Source organism: Lissotriton vulgaris, chromosome 10, assembly GCF_964263255.1.
Source record: "Lissotriton vulgaris chromosome 10, aLisVul1.2, whole genome shotgun sequence".
Lineage (NCBI taxonomy): Eukaryota > Metazoa > Chordata > Amphibia > Caudata > Salamandridae > Lissotriton > Lissotriton vulgaris.
The window spans coordinates 496,359,835-496,382,358 of record NC_141698.1 but is presented as its reverse complement, the minus strand read 5'-3'; the positions used below and the strand labels follow the sequence as shown (position 1 = coordinate 496,382,358).

The 22,524-nt window shown below is 42.9% G+C and overlaps 1 protein-coding gene across 2 annotated transcripts in view; it reads right to left on the bottom strand.

Moving 5' to 3' along the window:
• Nucleotides 1–22,524, bottom strand: part of PARN (poly(A)-specific ribonuclease) — a 615,197-nt gene that overhangs the window by 375,569 nt on the left and 217,104 nt on the right. For both annotated transcript variants that reach the window (XM_086941354.1, XM_086941353.1), the window contains exons 14-15: nucleotides 14,779–14,822; nucleotides 5,806–5,848 (exon numbers count right to left, since the gene is read on the bottom strand). In XM_086941354.1, the coding sequence (XP_086797480.1) occupies nucleotides 5,806–5,848; nucleotides 14,779–14,822 (87 nt within the window). The remainder of the gene's footprint in view (nucleotides 1–5,805; nucleotides 5,849–14,778; nucleotides 14,823–22,524) is intronic.

The following is a 22,524-nucleotide window of genomic DNA, read 5'->3' as shown; positions in this document are numbered from 1 at the left end:
AATTCTTATCCACGCCCACCGTGGCTATCACACTAGACGCGGAAAAAGCGTTTGACAAAGTTGACTGGACTTATTTAAATGCTGTACTACACAAATTCGACCTGGGTCCCCTATTCACTAGGTTAGTCATGTCCCTCTACGCCTGTCCCTCTGCTAGAGTACGGGCTGGTGGCGCCTTTTCCTCCTCCTTTAGTCTAGAACAAGGCACTAGGCAGGGTTGCCCATTGTCCCCGTCCTTATTCCTCCTGGCAATTGAACCCTTTTTGTACTATATTAGGGAAAACCCTGAAATTGCAGGAGTTCAGTTCGCAGGCTGTACAATCAAACTCACGGCCTATGCTGATGACGTATTGGTCATGAGTGAAAAAGCTGATAAGGCTATACCGGCACTACTCTCCACAATCGAAGAATTCTCAAGTGTATCTGGGTACTCCCTAAACAAGGATAAAACTGAGGTGAAGTCGTTAAACAATCTGTGTGATAAAAACATCCTGGGCGAATCCGGGCTGACCTGGCAACCGAAGAGTTTTAAATACTTAGGTCTGGAATTTGAAAGGGATTTGGTAACCACCCTAAAAATTAATGAGGAGATACTCTACAAAAAAATACAAAAACTCTTAGATGGCTGGTCCCCCAAGTTCTTCTCATGGTGGGGTAGGGCGGAAACATTAAAAAATGATGATCAGTCCCTTGGTAAACTATATGGCATGTATGCTCCCCATGACCTTCTCAGAGGATTTTCTACATAAAGTCGAGAAGTCGTTAACGGACTTCCTGTGGAAAGGGAAGAAACCGAGAATTGCCATGAGGAAACTGCAATTGCCAAAGCTTAAAGGGGGCTTAGGTCTACCAAATTTCAGAAACTACCAAACCGCCTTTCTCTGCAGACAAGGAGCTTCCTGGTTTACCGAAGACCCCATTTATACGCCCTTATGGATTGACATTGAGAAATCCATTGTCGGAAAGGCCCCGCTCTCTGCTGTACTCACAATGGATCTCTCACACCTTACGAATTCTAAATACATCATACCTAATACTAAGAGGGCTCTCTTGCGGTTAGATCGCAATCACAAAACTGGTCTACAGATCCATAATTCTTCATCTGCTTCCTTGTGGCGTAACCCGTCAATCAAAATTGGCAGATCGCCCATAATATGGGACCACTGGTCTGAAAAAGGTGTTAATATAATTGTTGATCTACACGAAAATAACATGCCACTACCATTCTCAACTCTGCAGGCTAGACACTCCCTATTACCGATTGACTTTTACTCGTTCCTGAAGCTAAAGTCAACCTTATCTAGCAGAACGTTCAAACTAGCGATGCCTTGGCTAAAATCTATGCTCCCTCACTTTCAATCCTCTGGACATTTTGTCTCAAAAATATATAAACTTCTTGCACCAACACCCAACAAATCGATGAGGCGTAACGAAGCCAAATGGGAATCAGAACCAAATAATACTGGCATAAGCATAGACTGGGTCAAGATACATGCATCAGCACTCACACATAAGGTCTCGCCGATACTATCACAGACCAAATATATGATCCTTAACAGGGCTTTCTGGACCCCACAACGATTATTTAAGGTTGGCCTACGAGACACACCGACCTGCTGGAACTGCTCCTCGGATATTGGTGACCTTCCACACATGTTATTTGATTGCCCCATGCTCCAAACATATTGGACTAAAATCTTTGACTACATTGGGCACACGTTTGACATACATCCTGCTAGGGAGTTCATCTACATTATCCTGGGGGCTTTAGACCCACTACTAAAGGGGGACCATGACCGTCAGCTCCTGGATCTCCTGCTAACACTAGCATGCAAGGTAGTCCTATGCAATTGGAAATCAGCGTCTGAGGTCTCTTTTAATGCCTGGAGGGAATGGCTAGCCTGCATTAGGGGCACTGACAATCCCGCTCTTCACTCATCACCATGGCAGGTTACCAACAAAAAACTATGGTCTTCTCTAGACCAGGCCTCCTTTACTTTCGAGCCACCATGATACACCACCAATGAGATCAACACTTAGTAAATGTGGGGTTGCCCGATGCACGAATTATAATGGTTATATCCCGCCCATATGGGCTTACCAGATTTAGACACAATGTGCAGGGATGACAAAGTATACCTGGTATTATTTGACTAGACTTGGATGGAGAGCTCTACGGAACTGTGCACAACTGTAAAGATTGCAATGATGGCATATTTTATTGTTTACCTTGTTCATTTATTTATTTATTTGTTTATCAATTTATTTATTCATTCAACTCATTCATCTCGTCTCACTTACAGATCCGGTCTGCTGTTACCCTCTAGTTTTCATTATGCTTTATTTTCCGTTACTGTATGTATGTATGTTTTGTTTTATATGCACTGATCCATGCTTGACCACGGCGTTACTCCAATACGAATGTAACTCTATTGATGCCTTATGGCCGTTATCATTTCTGTTTTTGCTCAATAAAAAAGATTTGAAATTAAAAAAACGTTTGCCCAGCTATCGGGGTGCTTAGTCAAAGAACAGAGATCTTTGCTGACAAAAAGGATAGGTCCTGCTCTAAAGATCTACAATTCCAGGATAAGTTCAGGGATTCTGTACGGCGCGGACCTTGGGGTTTTGCGGACCTCACCCCGATAGTTAGGGTTCAAAATAAATTCCTAAGAAATCTAACATGTCTTCCTTGCTCTAGCCCATTGAAGCCACTTTTAATGGACTTAGGATGTCACTCAATAGATGTGGCACGCTATAAACCTGTGCCTTTATGGTGGAGGATCTTGACTACCCCCGAACTGGTACTCTTTGCCAAGGCAATCCTGGATGTTAGATCTGTTGTGGGTTCGGGTAACATCTTATGGTTTAAAAAAGTAAGAATGCTTCTAGAGAATATGGGATTAGGCAACCTGTGGATAGATCCGGTTAATCACCCTTTTCCATCAAAAAAAGCCTTTAAAGACCTGTATTGGGTATCAGTCCGACAAAAATACATTGCACAGTCAAATGCCTCTTCCCTGTCAAGAATGTTTCTTGAGCATAAACTTGATCCATCTTTAAAAGACTACTGGGACACCATCACTAGGTCTAGTGATAGGAAGTTATACCATCAGTTTAGGGTCGGCTCTCTTCCAATAAGAACGCTTACTAAAAATTGGAAGGGTCAGGACGACAAACATTGCCTTTGGTGTATTGACCAAAAGGAATCAATCGGCCACATATTCTTTGTATGTCCCACCTACTCAGCCCCTCAAACAAAATGGCTCAAACCTATTTGTCAAAATATTGGTACACGGGTGGTGCTAAAGGCTTTAAGGATCCTTAGGACTGACAAGGGAACCATTAGTAATTGCTGTAGCAAAATGACTCGGTTGGATGTGGATCATAGGGCTAAACACTAAGCCATGGGCTGGTCCAGTACAGTCCTGATTTGTTTATATCTTTTAGGGTACCACATTTTATATACCACTACATGATGTATTATCTTATGCTGCAACACCTTTTATTGTTGGTATAAATTGTTTTATGTGCATATATAGACCTAATTCAATGCTTTTTTAACTTGGTGTGTTTTATGATGTTTTTTATCTCCATGTCTGTCTTTTAAGATGAAATATTCGAAAATAAAGACTTATGAACTGAAATCACTTTTATACCCTCCATAGGATATATTGGAGCACCGACAGACTGGCTAAATTCTCTGCTGAGGTACCTAGATGTAAGCGCTGTGGAGTTAGAAAAAGAAAACTACCTACATATGCTTGCAATGTGCGCCATTCTGTTTACCTTTTGGAAGAAAGTAGCTGAAACTATGTAAGTAGTGTTTGGGTATAGTATCTAGGTAAGCATAACTAATTTTCTTTGGATTAGAAGAAACAGATTTTGCAACCTTAAGTGCCGCTCAAGAAATGGCTAATGGTGTATTTAATTTTATTGGCTTGAAGGGAAATTTTAAGAAGTGGATCTCTTCTGTGGCCCCAGAGACTACAGACTGGCTTAATTCAGTTATACAAATTAGTTCGATAGATAGCAAATATTACCCTAAATCACATCAGAAAACATAGCATGGTTTATTTTGTTTTGGCAAGGAATTTCAAATGTCCATAATCACACCGGTTGAGTGCTGAATAGCTGGTGGCCTCAGGCATATCCGCAAATAAAAAAAATGTCAGCAACTGGGCAATGTGGTATGAAAAATGGTGGTTGGAATAAGCGTTTCTAAAACAAATGGAAGCTGAAGATGATGAGGACTAAAAATTAAAATTTAAAAAAGACAAATGGGAAGGCTCGTACCAAGAGGCGTGGGGTTGTCATTTGCCCATTACGGAGTGCAAACATTAGGCAACTCCACAATTTTGCTACACCTCATGCAACACCACACTGAATCTGGAGACTGCCAACAAAAACCCAGAACAAGTAGCCAGTTAACACTCATTACTCAAACCTGAGAGATTTCAATACATGTTTCAATACCTCAGAAACCTTAAACAAGCTGATTGACCACAACGTAGAAACCATACAACTGAGACCAAAGGGCCTGGACACAGGGGCAAATGAGTGCTAGCTCTAGTTTAGATGCAAAAATAACAATTGGTGGACAGAATGCAAAACAATGTCGTACATTCACCCCAGTACAGAGATCTGGGCCTAAATCCATCGTTTTTTTGCTCACCATGCAATTCAAGTTTGGACCCAGCCATATGCAAATCAATCTTGATCCTGCCCCCATTGGGAACAGTCCAGCCCAAACTGCCAGGTTTAGAGGCATTCCTAAATACCTCCTTCACAATACCATTGGTTAGAGGACCAACCAGACTTCCATGCACCTACAAAACTGACAACTTATAATGGAAAAAACAGACACTGTTGTCCTACAAGCATTCTTGTGGAGGAGTGTGGCTCACTGGTTAGAGGAGGCAGACCTGGAAGCAGAGGTCAGCCCGGGACCAGGGTTCAATTCCCAGCTCGGTGGGGTCTTGAGTCCTAAAAGGTCCATGGACTCGACAATTCTCGCTCTGGTGCCTACTCGATTCACGGGTTCACACTCTGCGACTCTGGGCAATAGCTTGCCTAATCTCCACAACGTCCCCTCGCGGCGGGATGCCTGGCTTTCACCTTGCAGATACCCTGCCGGGGTTATCTCACAGGGGAATAGCAGGACGGGTTCCCTAAGCAAGCACTTAGAAACCGGTTGGTGATTTGCGCTATATAAATTCCTGTACATTTACATTCTTCAAAAGCTCAAACCCTATAGGGCCCAGACATGCATATTTATGAAAGATTTTGATGCAACAGCATAAAAGGAGATTGAAGCCTTTTATCTTTCCAGCCTAAAACTACAAGTCAATGTGACATGTGATGCTAACAAGGGACCACCTTGTGAGGAAGCTGAAACCAATGGTTTATTAGCAAATCCGTACAGTCTCGGTTAGAAAACACTCTAGGTAATAGCCGCTGGCCTATATTGCCCAGGCCCTTCTAAATACAAGATTCCAGTCACATGAAGTCAGATAACATAATAGGTCAGCTGAAAATATGGAAAAGCACACCACATTAATGCATTTTAAACTAATCACATGTGGGTGTACGTCACTAGCAACAACCCTTCGCCTGCAAAGTCAGTGTTTTAGTAGTGCATACGACTGAGTAAAACTATTTCTGGTTTACAAACCAAGAATGAAACATAGAATAATGAAGATCCATGATGGCAGACAGACAAAACAATCACAATCATTTTAATGAAACACTTTACTGTGGATACCAATTGATCAAAGGTTTAAAAAAAATGGTTGAACGGCTTACTTTAAAAGGTTGTGTGCTTGCCATCAGCTTTGTGTCCAATAGTCTGTGAAACAATTTCAAATTTAAATATTAGGAATAATTTAGAAACTTTAAAAACATTTAATTGTCCATTTAAAAAGCTGAAAAACATTCATTTATTTCCGTAAACGCTTCCTTAATTTTGGTACAACAAATGGATTTCTCAAGTTCTCTGTTGATAATTGAAAGCAAGCAGAAGACAATTCTACTGAGCTACCAATAAAGGCTGCAGTTCTAGGTAAAACACAGGAGAGGTCCGGTCAAGCTTGTTCAATTTAATTACACTGCTTGCCTGGCCTTCCTATATTTCTTAGAAATTAATATTTGTCAGTGACAAAGTTGCTTGCTACGTCCAAATTTACAGAATAGAAAGCATTCTTGTAATTAAGTATTTTGCTTTCAGAATGATGAAACGAATTTATACTTTCACCAATGCAGATTCAGACAGTAATGAGCAGCTCAGTTGAGTCTAACAACAAGTCACAATCGTATTTCAAGTACAAAGTCAAGTCTGGATTCCAATACACTTATCTTAGAAAACCGATGCATAATTAATAGTCATGAAAATAACTTCAGGGACTAAAACCTTTTCAAAGCATGAATAACTTTACTGTCAGTAAAACCTATGTTGCAATAGAGAGGAATTAAAAGGGGTGGGGTTATAACGTTAACGAGTTGCACAAAGAAAGGAGAAGGGACGAGAATCAAGAAGGATGCATGCGGATGTTCTGCTAGTACAACTGTGAAAAGTATGCAAATGTACTCATTTTTGGAGTTTTCTCCCACTGTAGTTAATTTGTTCTAATCCTTGAATGAAGCGTTCTAAAGTTTCAGTTCTTATGGAAAGCGAAGTTAATCCTACCAGGATTCTAACAAAAAAGAGCAATGGGGGTGTGGGGGTGTTGGGGGGAGGGCCGGAAAGGGGCAGCCGCGAGCGACAAGGTTGACAACCTCAAGCAACTTCTTGAAGGTCCAGCTCCCTCAGCAGAACTCATTATATTAGTTATAGTACATGGATCAGATATAGTGTGCTATGGCTCTGATCCGGGGCATACTATGTTGGGAGAGATGCATGCACAACAACTATTAAATTGATTCCTCTGGGTATCGTTTAGGTCTTCAAAGGGCAGAGGTGGAAGAAATAGACAAAGAAAGGTAACATTGCAGAACCGGAGAAAATGCTGCGACTGCGGACAATAAATGTTAGGAGTTTCAGAGGGTATATTAAACAATAGTCCATTCTTTTCTGAGATATCATGGGGTACAAGTACCATTACTTCTCTCCCGGTTGAAGTGAATAAGGTTTAGACGTGTGAGGCAAATTGTATTAGGTTCCATATTCCAGTCATGCTAGAGGAGGGTCCATTGGACTGAAGACAGAGGTCGACCCTGGACCGATAAAGAATGGGAACGTGTCTTAGCCAAGCCACACATACCATGCAATTCACAGTTTATACTTATACAAACTTTCATACTACATAGAGCATATCTCTCGCCAGACAAGATAAATAAATATTTCAACATCACCTCCTCTGACTGTCTGAGATGTCATCTTCTGGATGCTGGCCTACTGCATATGCTGTGGTCCTGCCCCCTTCTTCTGTCCTACTGGCATGCAATACCGGAAACACTCACTAGCAGCACTAACTCAGAGGTACCAAACACGTGGGAGGTTTGTATATTGGGATTTTACAAGTGACAAAAGCTAACAAAGTAAGCTCTAGATTTCGTGACTTGGGCCTAATAACTGCAAAAAGATTGATAACCAAGAGGTGGAAACATAAGAACCCTCCGGAGGTACCCCACTGCTTAAAATCCCTAGAGATCTTGGCGCAGACAGAGCACCATTCTCCATAGGAAAGAAAAGGCTGGGTTTCTTAAGTTTCCGACCGCGCAGGACTGGGACGACATTCTGAAATCCCTTACACAGACTAATGCTGCGTCGCACACAACTCCCACGCAGCAAGCGGGAGATGATGCCTAATGTGATGGCGGGGTGGAACTGATGGTATTTACTTATAAGACGTCTTGGATGTAGCTGCCAGGTTGGGCATTTACCCCACATTCCATCATAATATTTCATAGACATAATTTCAAACACGAGATACCTTAGTGCCCATGGGACTAAGCACAATACAGGACAAGTACCTTGCATCCGCCATGTACACAGCCCCCGGAATGACTTCACTCGAAAGGCGCATATTACACTAGAAGTACGTTCATTCAAGTATCAGACATCTCCTTTTCTTTGGCTTTTCCTTTATCCCTCATTTGTATCATTTGGTTGTGGTTAAAATGCTAAAAATTAAGATATCTTGCAATCCGTTATGATATTCACTTCCCATCGCCCATGCACTACTGTCTACTGTGATAAGAATGCTAAAACTTTGCATGGGCCTTGCATCTCTAACACTTGTCATGTCTGCATATGGTTAATCACTGATGTAGAGTCACATGGGATAAACAAGCCCTGCTGCTCAATTAGAGGTAACAGTATGTGTGGGTTGCAGGGACCCACGCTAATACGCAATAGCACATCAACTCCTGGGATACAGATGCTGCTTGTGCTGTAGACATGGGATGTTAATACCTAGAACTGTGGATATAGCGACATAGTAACAGTGACTTTGTAAAAAGTGCACCATGTATAAATGCTTAGATTGCTTGTATCAGGAAATTAATAAAAAATGTAATAAAGATATTAAAAAAGAATGCTAGAGGAGTGTCCATATGGCTGCCACCAGGGTGCTTTTCAGGCTTGCCTATTCTAAAGCAGGAATAACCGGTACATACATATTAGTGCATAGACTGTTGTATGGAGAAAAGAGAACCTTTATGAATTTATATGCATCTAATACAGACAAGAAGCTGTTCTATTGGATACTGCTGGAGGAAGCACTCCCTATCTGGATATACCAACAATGTGGGAAGGGGATTTCAATTGCGTTCTGGATGGCAATACAGATAGGCCCTCACTCAAAGAACACACAAAAAGGAATATGACAATGGCTCTTAGAAATTTAATAAAAAACAGTGTGTTTAGATATAGAGTGCCTTCCACCATTCAAGTCCGAGGCCACTGAAGTCATCTGTGGCGTACCACAAGGATCCTCACTCAGCCCCACCCTCTTCAACGTATACATGAGCCCCCTCGCGGCCATCGCCCGCCAACACAACCTCAACATCATCTCTTACGCCGATGACACTCAACTGATCCTTTCTCTCACCAATGACCCCAGCACCGCCAAAACTAACCTACACGAAGGAATGAAAGAAGTTGCCGAATGGATGAAACAAAGCCGTCTGAAACTGAACTCAGACAAAACAGAAGTCCTCATCTTAGGTACATCCCCCTCTGCATGGGACGACTCCTGGTGGCCGGAAGCCCTCGGAAAAGCACCCATCCCGACAGACCACGCACGGAACTTAGGCGTCATCCTGGACTCTTCACTCTCAATGAATAGACAAGTCAGCGCCGTATCCTCCTCCTGCTTCAACATTCTTCGCATGCTCAGAAAAACATTTCGCTGGATCCCCACCGAAACAAGGAAAACAGTCACCCATGCTCTGGTCACGAGCCGACTGGACTACGGAAACACCCTCTACGCAGGCACTACCGCTAAACTCCAGAAGAAACTCCAAAGAATCCAAAACGCCTCAGCCAGGATCATATTAGACATCCCACGCAACGAACACATCTCTGGTCACCTTAAAGACCTCCACTGGCTACCCGTCAATAAGAGGATCACTTTCCGACTGCTAACCCACGCACACAAATCTCTCTACGACATCGGACCAGAATGCCTCAACTCACGACTGTCCTTCTACACCCCCTCCCGCCAACTACGTTCTTCCAGCCAAGCCCTCGCCACTGTACCTCGCATCAACAAGACCACCATGGGAGGCAGATCCTTCTCATACCTGGCTGCTAAAACATGGAACTCACTCCCCGCTTACCTTCGCCTTACCCAGAACCACCTAGCATTCAGAAAGCAACTTAAAACGCGGATATTTGACAAATAATCCTCCTCCCCTTTCTAAGCGCCTTGGGACCCTCTGGGTATGTAGTGCGCTATATAAATTCTCTGACTTGACTTGACTTGACATTGAGTGTGTAGGGAATATTCTGGCTATTCAAGCTCTCGTAACATAGTAGAATGGATCAGATACTACTGCCACAGCATCTAGGTGGCAATATAGTAGGTGAGACATATCTGGGGAAGTGTGGGATCAATCTCCTTTATATTTAGATGTAGCATAGGGCAGAGTTAACTCTAGAGTTCCAACTTTGAGACTGAAAGCCAAAACGTTGGAGAACTGGAGTTACAGGTAAGATTTTTGTTGCTATATACCAGGGGTTCCCAACAGGTTGATCGCAAACTACTGGTAGCTCTCAAACACTGTCAGTAGCTTCCGACCTGGCTTTCACTTTAGTACCCTATCATCGGTATGTTGATATTTTATGCTTTTTCAACCCTCTTACTTCTGTCCGCCGTCATAGGAACCTGCTGCTCCTGCTGACTATTGGAGCGTATCTTCGACGAAATTAAGCGCCTGACTTACGCCCAGCATGAGCAGTGTTAGCCTGCCTACAGAGAACCAAGATGTCTGCCTTCTACTGCCTGCATCGTGCTTTGTTCCTGCCTCACTTTGAGGCCTGAACGGCAGCCTTGAAGGCGCAATTGGATCTGAATACCACTGCACAGGAAATGCAACACTTGCCAGGCAATGAGTTTCATAAAACAAGAACTACCATTTGGTGGTCATGATGCAAGACATGAACTTCCCTCATAAGCTCAAAACAAAAAGCTCCCTTTCAATAGCACACCTTAAATGGTGAAGCTTGCTATCCATGTGATATGTGCTGCTACTGCCCAAATAGAGGAAATAGGAGCTAAATAAATGCTACAATACAACCTGCGGCCTACAGATTACCAATGATTCAAAGCTGGTGGGTGCTAAACTCTGCAAAATCTGGAACATACCTATTTGCGAAAATAAAACCGGTCACAGTACTCTTATTCAAAACTATGCTCCCCACAAAGAAACCGGTTTAAAATATGCAGAGAATATGGGACTGGAGTCGGAGTCGGGGGTGATTGGATGGTGTTTACGTCGATTCTCCTTGGCTTTTAATGTGCTATATTGTCTGAACATTGTCAACCTGAGACTTGCTCTTTACAAATGTATGATCAAATGCTTATATCTGAAGCTTGTTTACTGTGTTAATAAAAGAAATACAAAAGAAAATGCGCACATAAGAGCAGATACCTTTAACGTTCGGTAACATACAAAAAGTCCTACACATAAAAGGAGTTATTAGGGTTGGCCCTTACTTGACTTACATTTCGAAGACGGCTATCTGATACCATCAACACAAAGTAAGGCATGTAGTACCAATGAATATGTGAACAATAAAGTCAGACCCATTGCAGCTCCGTGTCCAGAACATTGACCCTGATGCCTAGCCCTCTGGACCATAGCTCCTTCAGAAGAGTCCTTAACATCGTAGTGCAGCCACAGAAAGGGGGCAACATGGTGTTCCTCCGTGGCATTTCCCATTTCCCTTGCACCAGTTGAGACATTGCATGTTAAAGTCAACGATGAACCCAAAGTTTGTGGCCATCACTCAAGGCTTGCACGTAAATCATTCAACAAAGGTATTTTTAGGTCTCGCGACCTATCGGTTTTCATGCTGTTCACGTGAACCACGTGATAACATGCACGCGCATTCAGGGCCAGCCAGCCCAGCACATCAAAGGGCTTCTCCTCCCCTAATTATTCATGGCCGGCGCACTTTCAGTTTCCCGAAACGGCTTCTCCTCACCTAATTAGGGGAGGAGAAGCCCATTGCTGTGCTTCACACCAATGCGCCTCACAGTCATTCCTCTTGTTTGTATTTGCTTCGGCTGCCATTCTCAGACTCCACGATCTGCTCATGTGACATGGTTGCTCCACAAGACGCTTTACACATTACACTCATCTGCCTGAAGTGGGAGAGCATTTGTCATACTCATCTGCCTGAAGTGGGAGAGCATATGTCATAAGTACATATGTCCTCTTCTTTTGCCTCTGAGTTTTAAACAAGCAAAGCTGGTCCTTCTGTACTTGCAGTTTCACTTCTAATGTGTGTTGTTATTTATCATGATTTTTAGCTGAGGTGTATCACGCTTGTTCATGAATTTGATCTTTTCATACTGTGAAATGTTTTCTAAGTTGTTTTTGATTGTCTTACCGCTGGAGGTCTCCCTGTGCTACATTTAGCCTCTGACCCGCGCAACGCCACTCAACCGCGCAACGCCACTCAACCGCGCAACGCCACTCAACCGCGCAACGCCACTCAACCGCGCAACGCCACTCAACCGCGCAACGCCACTCAACCGCGCAACGCCACTCACACCCACGCAGTGCCACTTTTACCCACACAGCACCACTTTCAGACACACACCACTCACACCCATGCAACGCCACACTCACCCATGCAACGCCACACTCACCCATGCAACGCCACACTCACCCATGCATCGCCACACTCACCCATGCAACGCCACACTCACCCATGCAACGCCACACTCACCCATGCAACGCCACACTCACCCATGCAACGCCACACTCACCCATGCAACGCCACACTCACCCATGCAACGCCACACTCACCCATGCAACGCCACACTCACCCATGCAACGCCACACTCACCCATGCAACGCCACACTAACACACGCAACGCCACTCACACACGCAACGCCACACACACTCAACGCCACACACACTCAACGCCACTCACCCACGCAGTGCCACTTTCACACACACTGTGCAGTGCACAATAGGTCTCGCAGTCGGAAAGTTGGAAATATTGGTTTTGTAAATGACAAAGCCCTTTATGTTTTTAACATGCAAAATAAAAGGCATTGTTATGTGCAATTGTAATAGCTCCAACTTTCCTACTGCGAGACCTATTGGCAATGCCAGTGCTTGTTTGTGTGTGTGTTTCTAGTGCGCCACACTTTGATCTTTATCAACCGAAAATATCAAAGTTCGTAAGAAAGATCAAGGAGTCCAAGTACACTTGGAATATTCCACAGCCAGGTTTAACATTAATGAACTGGAAGTCAACGTCAACCCGTAAATGTTGTCATTCCCTGGACAGCAGAGCCTGAACCTGCGCTTTTCACTGGCACAAACTAACTTCTCTGATGTGGCATGGTTTTAAGTGAATTACTCTGGGCCAGATATGTGCCTTTGGTCAACTTGTACAGTATTTTATTGAGAATTTATATAGCGCTTACTGCTGCCTATGTGGGGAGCGCCAAAGCGCTTGCCTACATGACTAGCACAGTACACCATGTAGGGTGTGTGGTTGAAAGAATGTCTTTGTTTTGGTCCTTTGTGGGAAGCATTTCCATGTCATGTGTGATGACTACCGTGGTGTGGTTATTGTGTTATGGGACGCAGAGCGTAGCAGTGTGTTGGATGATGAAGTCTAAAAGACAGACATGCAGTTTTATGGTTTTCCCCATTCTAGTAGTGATAAACAGCTCTGCATTTTCCTTTATTTTACTTCATATGATATGTGCTCAACTGGTTTTGGGCTGCTGTAACGCTCATTCATGCACTGGTGGGGTATACGCAAGCAGCATTGGCTTCTACAATACACCTATAATCCAAGAAGGCAAACGCATTACACAGCCAAGCCCAATTGCACTATGCAGTGAGTCACACAAGCATATGCTACTGAAGAGGTTTCCTGCTCAAAAAGAGTCAGTAACCTAGGGCCTCGATAAACCAATATAATCAATGCTCAAGGCGTTCACCATCCAATCACAGAGACCAAACCTAACCCCTTACAGTACGGGAGCTCCTTCATCACAGTACGGGAGCTCCTTCATCACCTCGAAAAGGAATGAACTTCTGCAACACATGATAACTCCTTCGCTTCTCAACGTCTACAAGAATCTGAAGACCTGGCTGTTCAACTAGGAGTTCCGCCTCGCCCATGGTCCTGCTTTAGCACCTGGATACCCGCATAGGTAACAAGTTGTGTCATATACATCGACTAAACATAATATGTCAAGTTCTGGAAAGGCTTATCTTCTAGTTCTCATCTGGAGAACTATCGCCAGGCCTGCGAAATACATTACAAAACAATAGAGAAACTGGAGACCGCCAATCAAAACAAGAAAATAATAAGATCATGACAGGCATTCATATGGCAAAAGGAGAAAAAACAGGCAGGAAGGTACAATGCTTGCAAGCAAAGGCATCAAAGAATAAATAGGTCACTGAGGTTCAGTGAATTTCAGACCACCACAGGTTTGCATTGTTCTGACATGAACACAATTCAAAACAATTGAGAGACACAAAGATAAGCAAATTGGGTTTGGGAGAGATGGTAAAAAAAAAAAAAAAAAAAGAACACAAAGAAAGAATAAAGCATATATTTATCAAGTGAAGACAGGAAACTGGAAGACTGCATAGTTCAGAAGAGGCTGCCTCATCACCATATCCTTTTTGTCTACACACTTAGCTACATCCATCTCGCTACCCTAACCTTTTAAACACCACCTCGATGCTTCAGTGACATCCTTTACCTTCTAGTCCAGTCAACCATTGCTACTTCTTGTTCTGGCCAGCGCCTCCATGGCGCATAAGACAACTTATAATAGCTGCATGGGTCAACAATTGTCTAAAAGGTTTTAATGTACTTTGAAGACTGCTGCAATTGTTGTGAACTCAGGGAACTACATACTAAAGCTGAGCACTTCATTGCAGAATAATCATTGGGCACTCATTGCCATGAAATGTTTAAGTTGGATCAAGAATCATTTAAAATCTTCATTTTTAAACATCACACTTGAAATGCGCGAGTGTAGTATTGCGGCTAGATGAACAGATTAGCCTTTCCAGAAACCATTGGCATTTAAGATGGAATTCAAGCAGTCTGTTTCAAAACCTACCTGGGGAAGACGCAGGTTGTCACTTCTTTAAACTCATTGAGCTCCTAGAGTACACAAAAAAAAAATTACTTCTTTAAGGAACACTTAGTTATAGGTGAGCACAAATGAAGTTGAGTATTTAAATCACAAAATTAATGAAATAAAGGTCACATATTCCAAGGACAACCACCGGCGTCCATCAAGAGATCCATTTAGAGACTACGATATGTTCAGGGGTGAAATTGCAGGGTTAATGACAGACCACACATGACAGCATTGAGAATGGCCGGTGATGATGCAAACAATATCACCTTTCTCTAGTTCCACACCTCACAATTGCACAAGTCTTCAATTACATCTATACATTTTTTTATATCTAAAAATGCCAACACTGCTCAAAAAAGCAACTTCATAGGACAGATTAAAGCAGATCACAACAAATGAGTAGGCCTAATATTTATTCAAGTCAAATGTATCACAAATAGAATGGTTAACTTTATATGACATGCTCATGATTTCTCACCTGGGTATCAGCAAGTGAGACCTAGCAAAGAAAAGTGTCAGCAAATAAATCTATTATATAATTTGTGCTGGCCTTGTAATGTTTTCTCATTCATAAAGGCAGAGTGATCAGCGCCATAGCGATCCAAGTTCTTCAGCTAACCATCAATTTGAAATCGTTTAACCGTGGCGAGTGAATCATTTGGATATTTTGCTCATCAACAAATCTTGGCTCTATGATACCGCCTAACCAGTCATCCACCATCTAACTCAGACAAAGCACTGTGCCATATTCATATTTAGGTTCAAACAAGGTGTCAACAGAATAATAAAATGTAATAAACAATCTTCATGAGGACAAACCAAGTAAACGATTACTAATTAAACAAAAATCCATAAATACAGAGGTCCCAATAACACACCGACAATACCAAATAAGAGAATCGTCGACATTAGTACCATCAATCACAACTCATGCGATAAGATATAATCAAACAGATTAGGTATGACATATTAAGTGCAAGGTGCCATAAAAGGTATCAGAAGAATATAGGCTGGTTAATCACAACTAGACCTAAGCCGTATTGCAGATTTTAAATAGTTGACCACGTAAAAAATAGTGCTACCCATAAGCATTTTTAAGAAAATTAAAGCTGGATGAACTTGTGTGAAATTCACCATTTTCAAAATCGGAATTAAAAAGGACTTTCTGGGAGTAACAAAAACTACAAAACATCAAAAAATGGACCATATCCTGAGGAGATTGACCATCGCAACCACAGAACGACAGGCTTTGACCCTTACTCTGACCCCTAAGGTGAAAAAGGTCAAACTGAAACCTGGTCAGTAAAAATCTATCATGTGTGTTTATGAACCAGAGTAAGTACGGCTCAACCGTCAGTGGTTTTTAGCATAACGAAGCGCCGTACAGTGGGCTCAGGAGCTTCTTTTCCCTTGCCGTTGTCTGTTGCACAAAGAAGGCCGCCTTTACAAAGTTCTAAACCCTCTTATTTATCTGTTCAGGGTTGGTAAAAAAAGTACTCTCCACAGGCGTGTTTAACTTCTCTCAATGTATTTTAACAATGGCACAGTAGAGGCACGATCAAGGGCCCGGCAAACCTCTAAGATCACCTTGTTTTAAGTTATCCCCTCATCAGCCCAAATTTTCAATCAAAAAGACACAGGGAGATAAGCTATCAGGTCAGTGATATATGTCATACTAAGCTCCTCATGTACACTGAAAGAGGGGGGTACCCTGAGGAACGACTAAAAGCGGTCTCCCAAACTTAGTTTCCTCAATTTGAAGGTCATCTCGAGTGTACCCACATATTTCACTGCCATATAGTGCCTTAGGAATGCATTTAAGAGCTATAAAGCTTAAATATGGCACATACCGGTCTTTTTCCCTATCTAGCAGCAAAGTCAAATAAAGCTGCATACTTCCTGATTAGGTAAATTTTTTATGTGGGTAAGTTGAGGCCCACATTTCTTTTTATCATCCATCAATACCCCCAGGTAAGAAAAAGCACTTGCCCTTGGGATCGAAGTAGACCCCATATTGAAGTTATAAGGCCTGCTTGAACTGGCTCTTACTTGCATGATGAAAGATTTAGAGTTAAAAACCTTAAGGTCCTTCTCCCCCATAGATTGAACAAAGAGTTTAAAAGCACTTGCAGACCCCTTTCAATCCTAGCCATAAAAAAGGCATTGTTTGAGTACAGCAGGACTGGGAGACCGCGCCGTCCCGCCTGGGTAAAATCCGCCTTGGTATCCAAAAGGGTCCTCTCCAGGTCATTAATGTACAGCAAACATGCATCCCGGGCCGGAAGCCGCTATTAATGGGGAACTGGCGTGAGACCTTCTGATCACCTGCATATCGTACAGCTGTCTTAGTATATCCGTGGAGATCTTGAAGAAATAGGACTATGTCCATATCCACCCCCAGGGATCAAATGCAGAAGAGAGGTCCAAGAATGCCAGAAAGATGGTGCCAGAACGGGCAACTGTATACTTATTCATTAATCATAAAAAGGTTCAGGTATTGAACCATTGTTGAACGGCCAGGGTGAAAACCATATTGGACATCTGACAAGATGTAATTATCAACGTCATCCAATCAAGGTAGTGCTCCCTCCATAGAGGCTCAAACCAAATCCTTCAAGGTACTCGTCTGCATCCTCCACTTACAATTCAGTCTGACATACAAGTTTTATAAAACTGCTGTATCGTATGGTAAAAAGCTTCTAAGGCAACAGCAATTAATCAAAACAATCAACTGGTAATCAAGATAGAAACATTCAAGGAAGATAACAGCATTATAATGCATACTTAGTGAAGCCTTATCAGTATGGAAATCTGTCTAGCAGCTTAGTGCCCCTTTTGAAACTCTAGAAACTTTTAAACACTACAGCAAAATCAATTATGTCTGCTACTAGATTAGCTAGGGCAAAATTTCAGAAACCTCAAGAGTGCAATGGGCAACCTAATTTTTCCAAGAAACTAAGCTGAAGGCCCCTCAGCTTACATTTTAGAGGACTAGCTTTAGAATAGGAAAGATCACTATTCAAAAAATATCTCTAATGCAGTCTCCACAGAAAGAAGTGTTAGGAAAACTCCAATACCTTTGAGTGATTACTTGTACCTTTCCTGCCATAACTTCAGTCATCATGTGTAGGCTAGTGCCCCTTTCTGCATGGATGCCCCCCACGTTTTGCCTAATGTTGATGTTATTTGACTGAGTGGGCCCAGGGTTCTTGCCAACCAGGTCCCCAGGGCCTATTTTCCTTCCCTAAAACTGTGCTGTTGCAAAACTCAATAGGCAACTCTCTGGCCACATGTAAGCTTCTTGTAAAAGGTACCATAGCTACCAAGGGCACTGTGACAAGGGAAGACCTCCAAGGGCTGCAGCACTTATTTCGCCACCCTTAGAAGCCCTGTACATTTACACACACACTGCCATTGCAGGCTGCGTGTTTTGGTGCAGAACAAAGCGAAGAGTCGATATGGCACATGCCTACAAACCATTGATCTGGCATAGGTAAGCCACCCCTCTAGCTGAGTGCACTATACCAGTGGTGAGGGTACATGTGCATGAGCCCTGTACCCCTACAGTGTCCAATTCCATTCTTAAGACATTGTAAGTGCAGTAATGCCATAAAGAGTATATGGTTTGGGAGTTTGTCATTACGATCTCTTAACTAAAAAAAAAAAAGGATAGCAAATTATGAATGGGAATAGTATATGGGGCAAATGATACTACACGGATATCCCGGTTTTTAATGTTTAGCATGTATGCTTTCTATTTTAGTGTTCGAGTGTGTGAGTGTGTTTGACTGACTTGAAGTGGTAGGATATGCTTTTGTTTTGGTGCTGAACTTTTAGTGAACTCACATTTATATACATGTCTGAGAATTATTTATTGTAAATTTCTAAAATAATTTATATTGAGAAAATAAATCATAAAAAGAACTGGTCTTACAGTTCTTAATATTGTAGGAATTTTCAGTTTTTTTAAAATAAACTGGAGAAGCTAGTTTTCTGCTTTTAACTGCGAGTCTGCAACAGGGGGAGCTGCACCGTTATGTTCCCTGAGGTCTTGGCCACAACTCCCTTGTCCAGGAAGATAGACACCTCTATAGAGGTCGATGGGGCTTATGGTGCTGTGGGCTAGTTGTCCCCTATGAGAAAGACCCTTTCCAGTGGAATCGAGGTATTCAGAGTGTCACAATACACATTCCGTGGGCAAACCATTGAAGGCCAGTGATGCCTCCTTGACAAGTGAGAGGTAGTCAGCACTTAGAAGACAGCGGGGTGGCTTCCCTTATGCTTCGCAAGAAATCCCACAGTGGTGGTCTCCTCGACTACCTGGATATACCTCAGCCGCGAAACAAGACTCCTAAAAGCGGAGACTCCTTCCTCTTGAGCCTAGCTCCACCATGATATACAAAATAAAACCTGCTGGAGAGTGTATGCACTTTTAAGGCAGAACTCCGGAATGAACTTCAACAAGACTTCACCAAAGGGCTTACAGACTTACACTTGGACCTAGGATCTAAAACAGCTAAACAGAGATCAGAGACTCGGTGCGCTAGCATATACTGGAGGCAGAGGGTGTAGAACCTGGCCAATCCACCACAGCTATGAATAATGTGGGTGGGTCTGCACACACGGGAGAGATACTAGTACTAAAATATTCAGCACAAGCACCCAAGATTAAAACCATTATACGTAAAAGATGGGAGTTGATAGAAAATGAACCAGACTATCAAAACATTTTCACTCAACCACCGCTATTTGCTCATACTCGGGCATCCAATTTACGTGAGTTGCTGAAAAAACCATCTAATCGACAGGATCCCAAGAATTTTAAAGGCATGAGAAAATGTCACAACTGTGGACAATGTGGAAATGTAATCACAGGAAAGGTTTTCCCACATCCCAGGACAGGGATACCAATACCTTTGAAACATACTTCTGATTGCACGACTGAAAATGTCATCTACGCTATAAAATGCCCGTGTGGGTTAGTTTACATAGGCAGAACGAGTAGAAAAATAAAGACTAGGATAGTGGAGCATAAAAGTCTTATCAGGAACAAAAATTTAAATTAGTCATTGGTAGCACATTGGGTAAATGCCACACATACCATTCCTCAACTTCGCTTCACTGTTCTAGAACACATTATTGCACACCAGGGTATGGACATCAATACCACTCTGGCCCGAAAAGAAACAACTTGGATAAAAAAACTGGGGACCATAATCCCAGGGGGTCTGAATGACCATTATGAATTGTTATGTTATTTATAAATTGAATGTGTATTAGATTGTAAGGGGCAAATTGCATTTTACAATATCAATTGACATTTTTACACCCAACACCTACATTCTATCTTTGATTTATTTATTACACTTCCTCTTATTTCTTTACCCGATTTTGTTACTAGTGAGTGCTTGAATCTAATAATTATTTAAATTTTATTTTTGCATAGATTCCCCTGGATAAGGTTATACATACAGCACATTTAGCACGTTCGTTTTCAGTTAGGGGCCATTTTGGAATGGACTAACTCACTATAGTCCTCTTTCTACTGTGAGTCACGTTTACCGCGTATCATTTTAAGCCGTCTTTCAGACCAGCATTCACCGCGTTTACTGGAGACGACTTTAGAAGCAGGAGAGTAACAGGAAAAACTAGGTACGTGCCTTTCCGACGCTACGGGGAACAGTTGGTAGTTACGCGCTTGGCGTTTCAATCATGATTCCCGCTTGTTCGTTAATTTGCAGATTCAGAAGACGATACGAACCTGGCGTTATTAATTGGATAGCAGATTACGATACCTTCACTACTGTTGGGGGTAAGAAGGAGACTCCGGTCCCTTTTTGATTGTAGATTAGCTCGTTCACTATCGCAGAGTCACATATAACACTGATACATATTCTTCAACAGGGACGCTGCTATGCCTTTAATTTTGGATTACAGTCTGGATTTAATTTTGAGTGAAGGGTATGTAGACATTCTTTCTTCCTCCGTTGACTTAGTTTCCGACAGACTAGTGTCTCTAGTGACCTATTGGTGTACCACTGTTGTCTTTTAACTACAGAACGGACCGATTATGTTGAAGATATTCTTTTGAAACATAGCATCTTGCTGGAGACTCGGCGGTATATATAATACTTCATGTTTACTTTTGGCATGCCTGTTTCCATTCACCAGCACTAGTACACTAGGATTTTTTGCTTTTCACACAGAGGCATTACCCAGTACTATTTCACTTTTCACATCTTTTCCTGTCACCTTTATTTTACATAGTTTCGGGTTCAATGACTACTTGGCACTTTTTCCAAAATCATTAATTGAGCACCTTGGGTTTAAGATCACGGGTCTTGTTGGTTTATAATTGAGTATTGGAAAGTGCAAGTTTTACCCTGAGATCATCATGAGTGTGACTTCTAGAAGCTGTAATCATTGTTGGTATTGCTTTGAAACACATGCAATTTGATTTTGAAACTTCATACGCATTTTATTGTAGATTCGCAACCTGAATCTTCCCTGAGAATTTTGAACTTTGAAACTCTTGCTTTGTGAATACTTTCTACACCCCTGAGGAAGGGTCAGAAGAGACCCGAAATGCATTGGGTTATTCTGGAAGTGTTTCTTTTTTGAAAAACCGCAACTATCGATTGTCATGTACAATATTTTCATTGATGCATTCATGAACTGAATAGAATACATGGTACAATGTTGCATTTCTAATGTCATGTCTATTGATTGATTTAATTAGAACTATAATTTTTGTTTACTAAATAAACAAAGCATTTTCTTGGACACTGAGTTATCAGAGATTGAGGAATATTACCTTACAGCTGTGCGCTGCATAGTCCCCGGTTTCCGAGGACTCCACTCAATCCACCACAGCAGCATGATGTGCTGCACTGGTGGAGCACCTTAAAAAAGAAAGTTAGTTGGATGATCTTGAGAATCACTGAAAAAGTAAAGCGTCCTGCAGAGAGTGCTGTCTCCTAGCATACTCTCGTTCCTGTAAGCCAAGCCAAGCGACGCCTCGCGGCCCCCGCTCCGCGGGAGCCGCTCGCAGGCTGAGGACTTTTGCTTGCCATCATCCCTGGACTTCCCTAAGTGCAAGGAGCACCAACGCGACCTGTGTGAGGCTGCAGCTGGACCCCAAGGCGTGAGGCGGGACTGCGAGGACCAGCGTGCAGCGCGGTGCTGATCGGCCGCAGCTGGTCCTCTTCCCGCCCCTCCACCCGTCAAAAACATCGCGGTGTGTGAACCGACCGGGTTCCTCCAGTAAAGCGTCCTGCAGAGAGTGCTGTCTCCTAGCGTACTCTCGTTCCTGTAAGCCAAGCCAAGCGACGCCTCGCGGACCCCGCTCCGCGGGAGCCGCTCGCAGGCTGAGGACTTTTGCTTGCCATCATCCCTGGACTTCCCTAAGTGCAAGGAGCACCAACGCGACCTGTGTGAGGCTGCAGCTGGACCCCAAGGCGTGAGGCGGGACTGCGAGGACCAGCGTGCAGCGTGGCGCTGATCGGCCGCAGCTGGTCCTCTTCCCGCCCCTCCACCCGTCAAAAACATCGCGGTGTGTGAACCGCCCGGGTTCCTCCAGTAAAGCGTCCTGCAGAGAGTGCTGTCTCCTAGCGTACTCTCGTTCCTGTAAGCCAAGCCAAGCGACGCCTCGCGGCCCCCGCTCCGCGGGTGCCGCTCGCAGGCTGAGGACTTTTGCTTGCCATCATCCCTGGACTTCCCTAA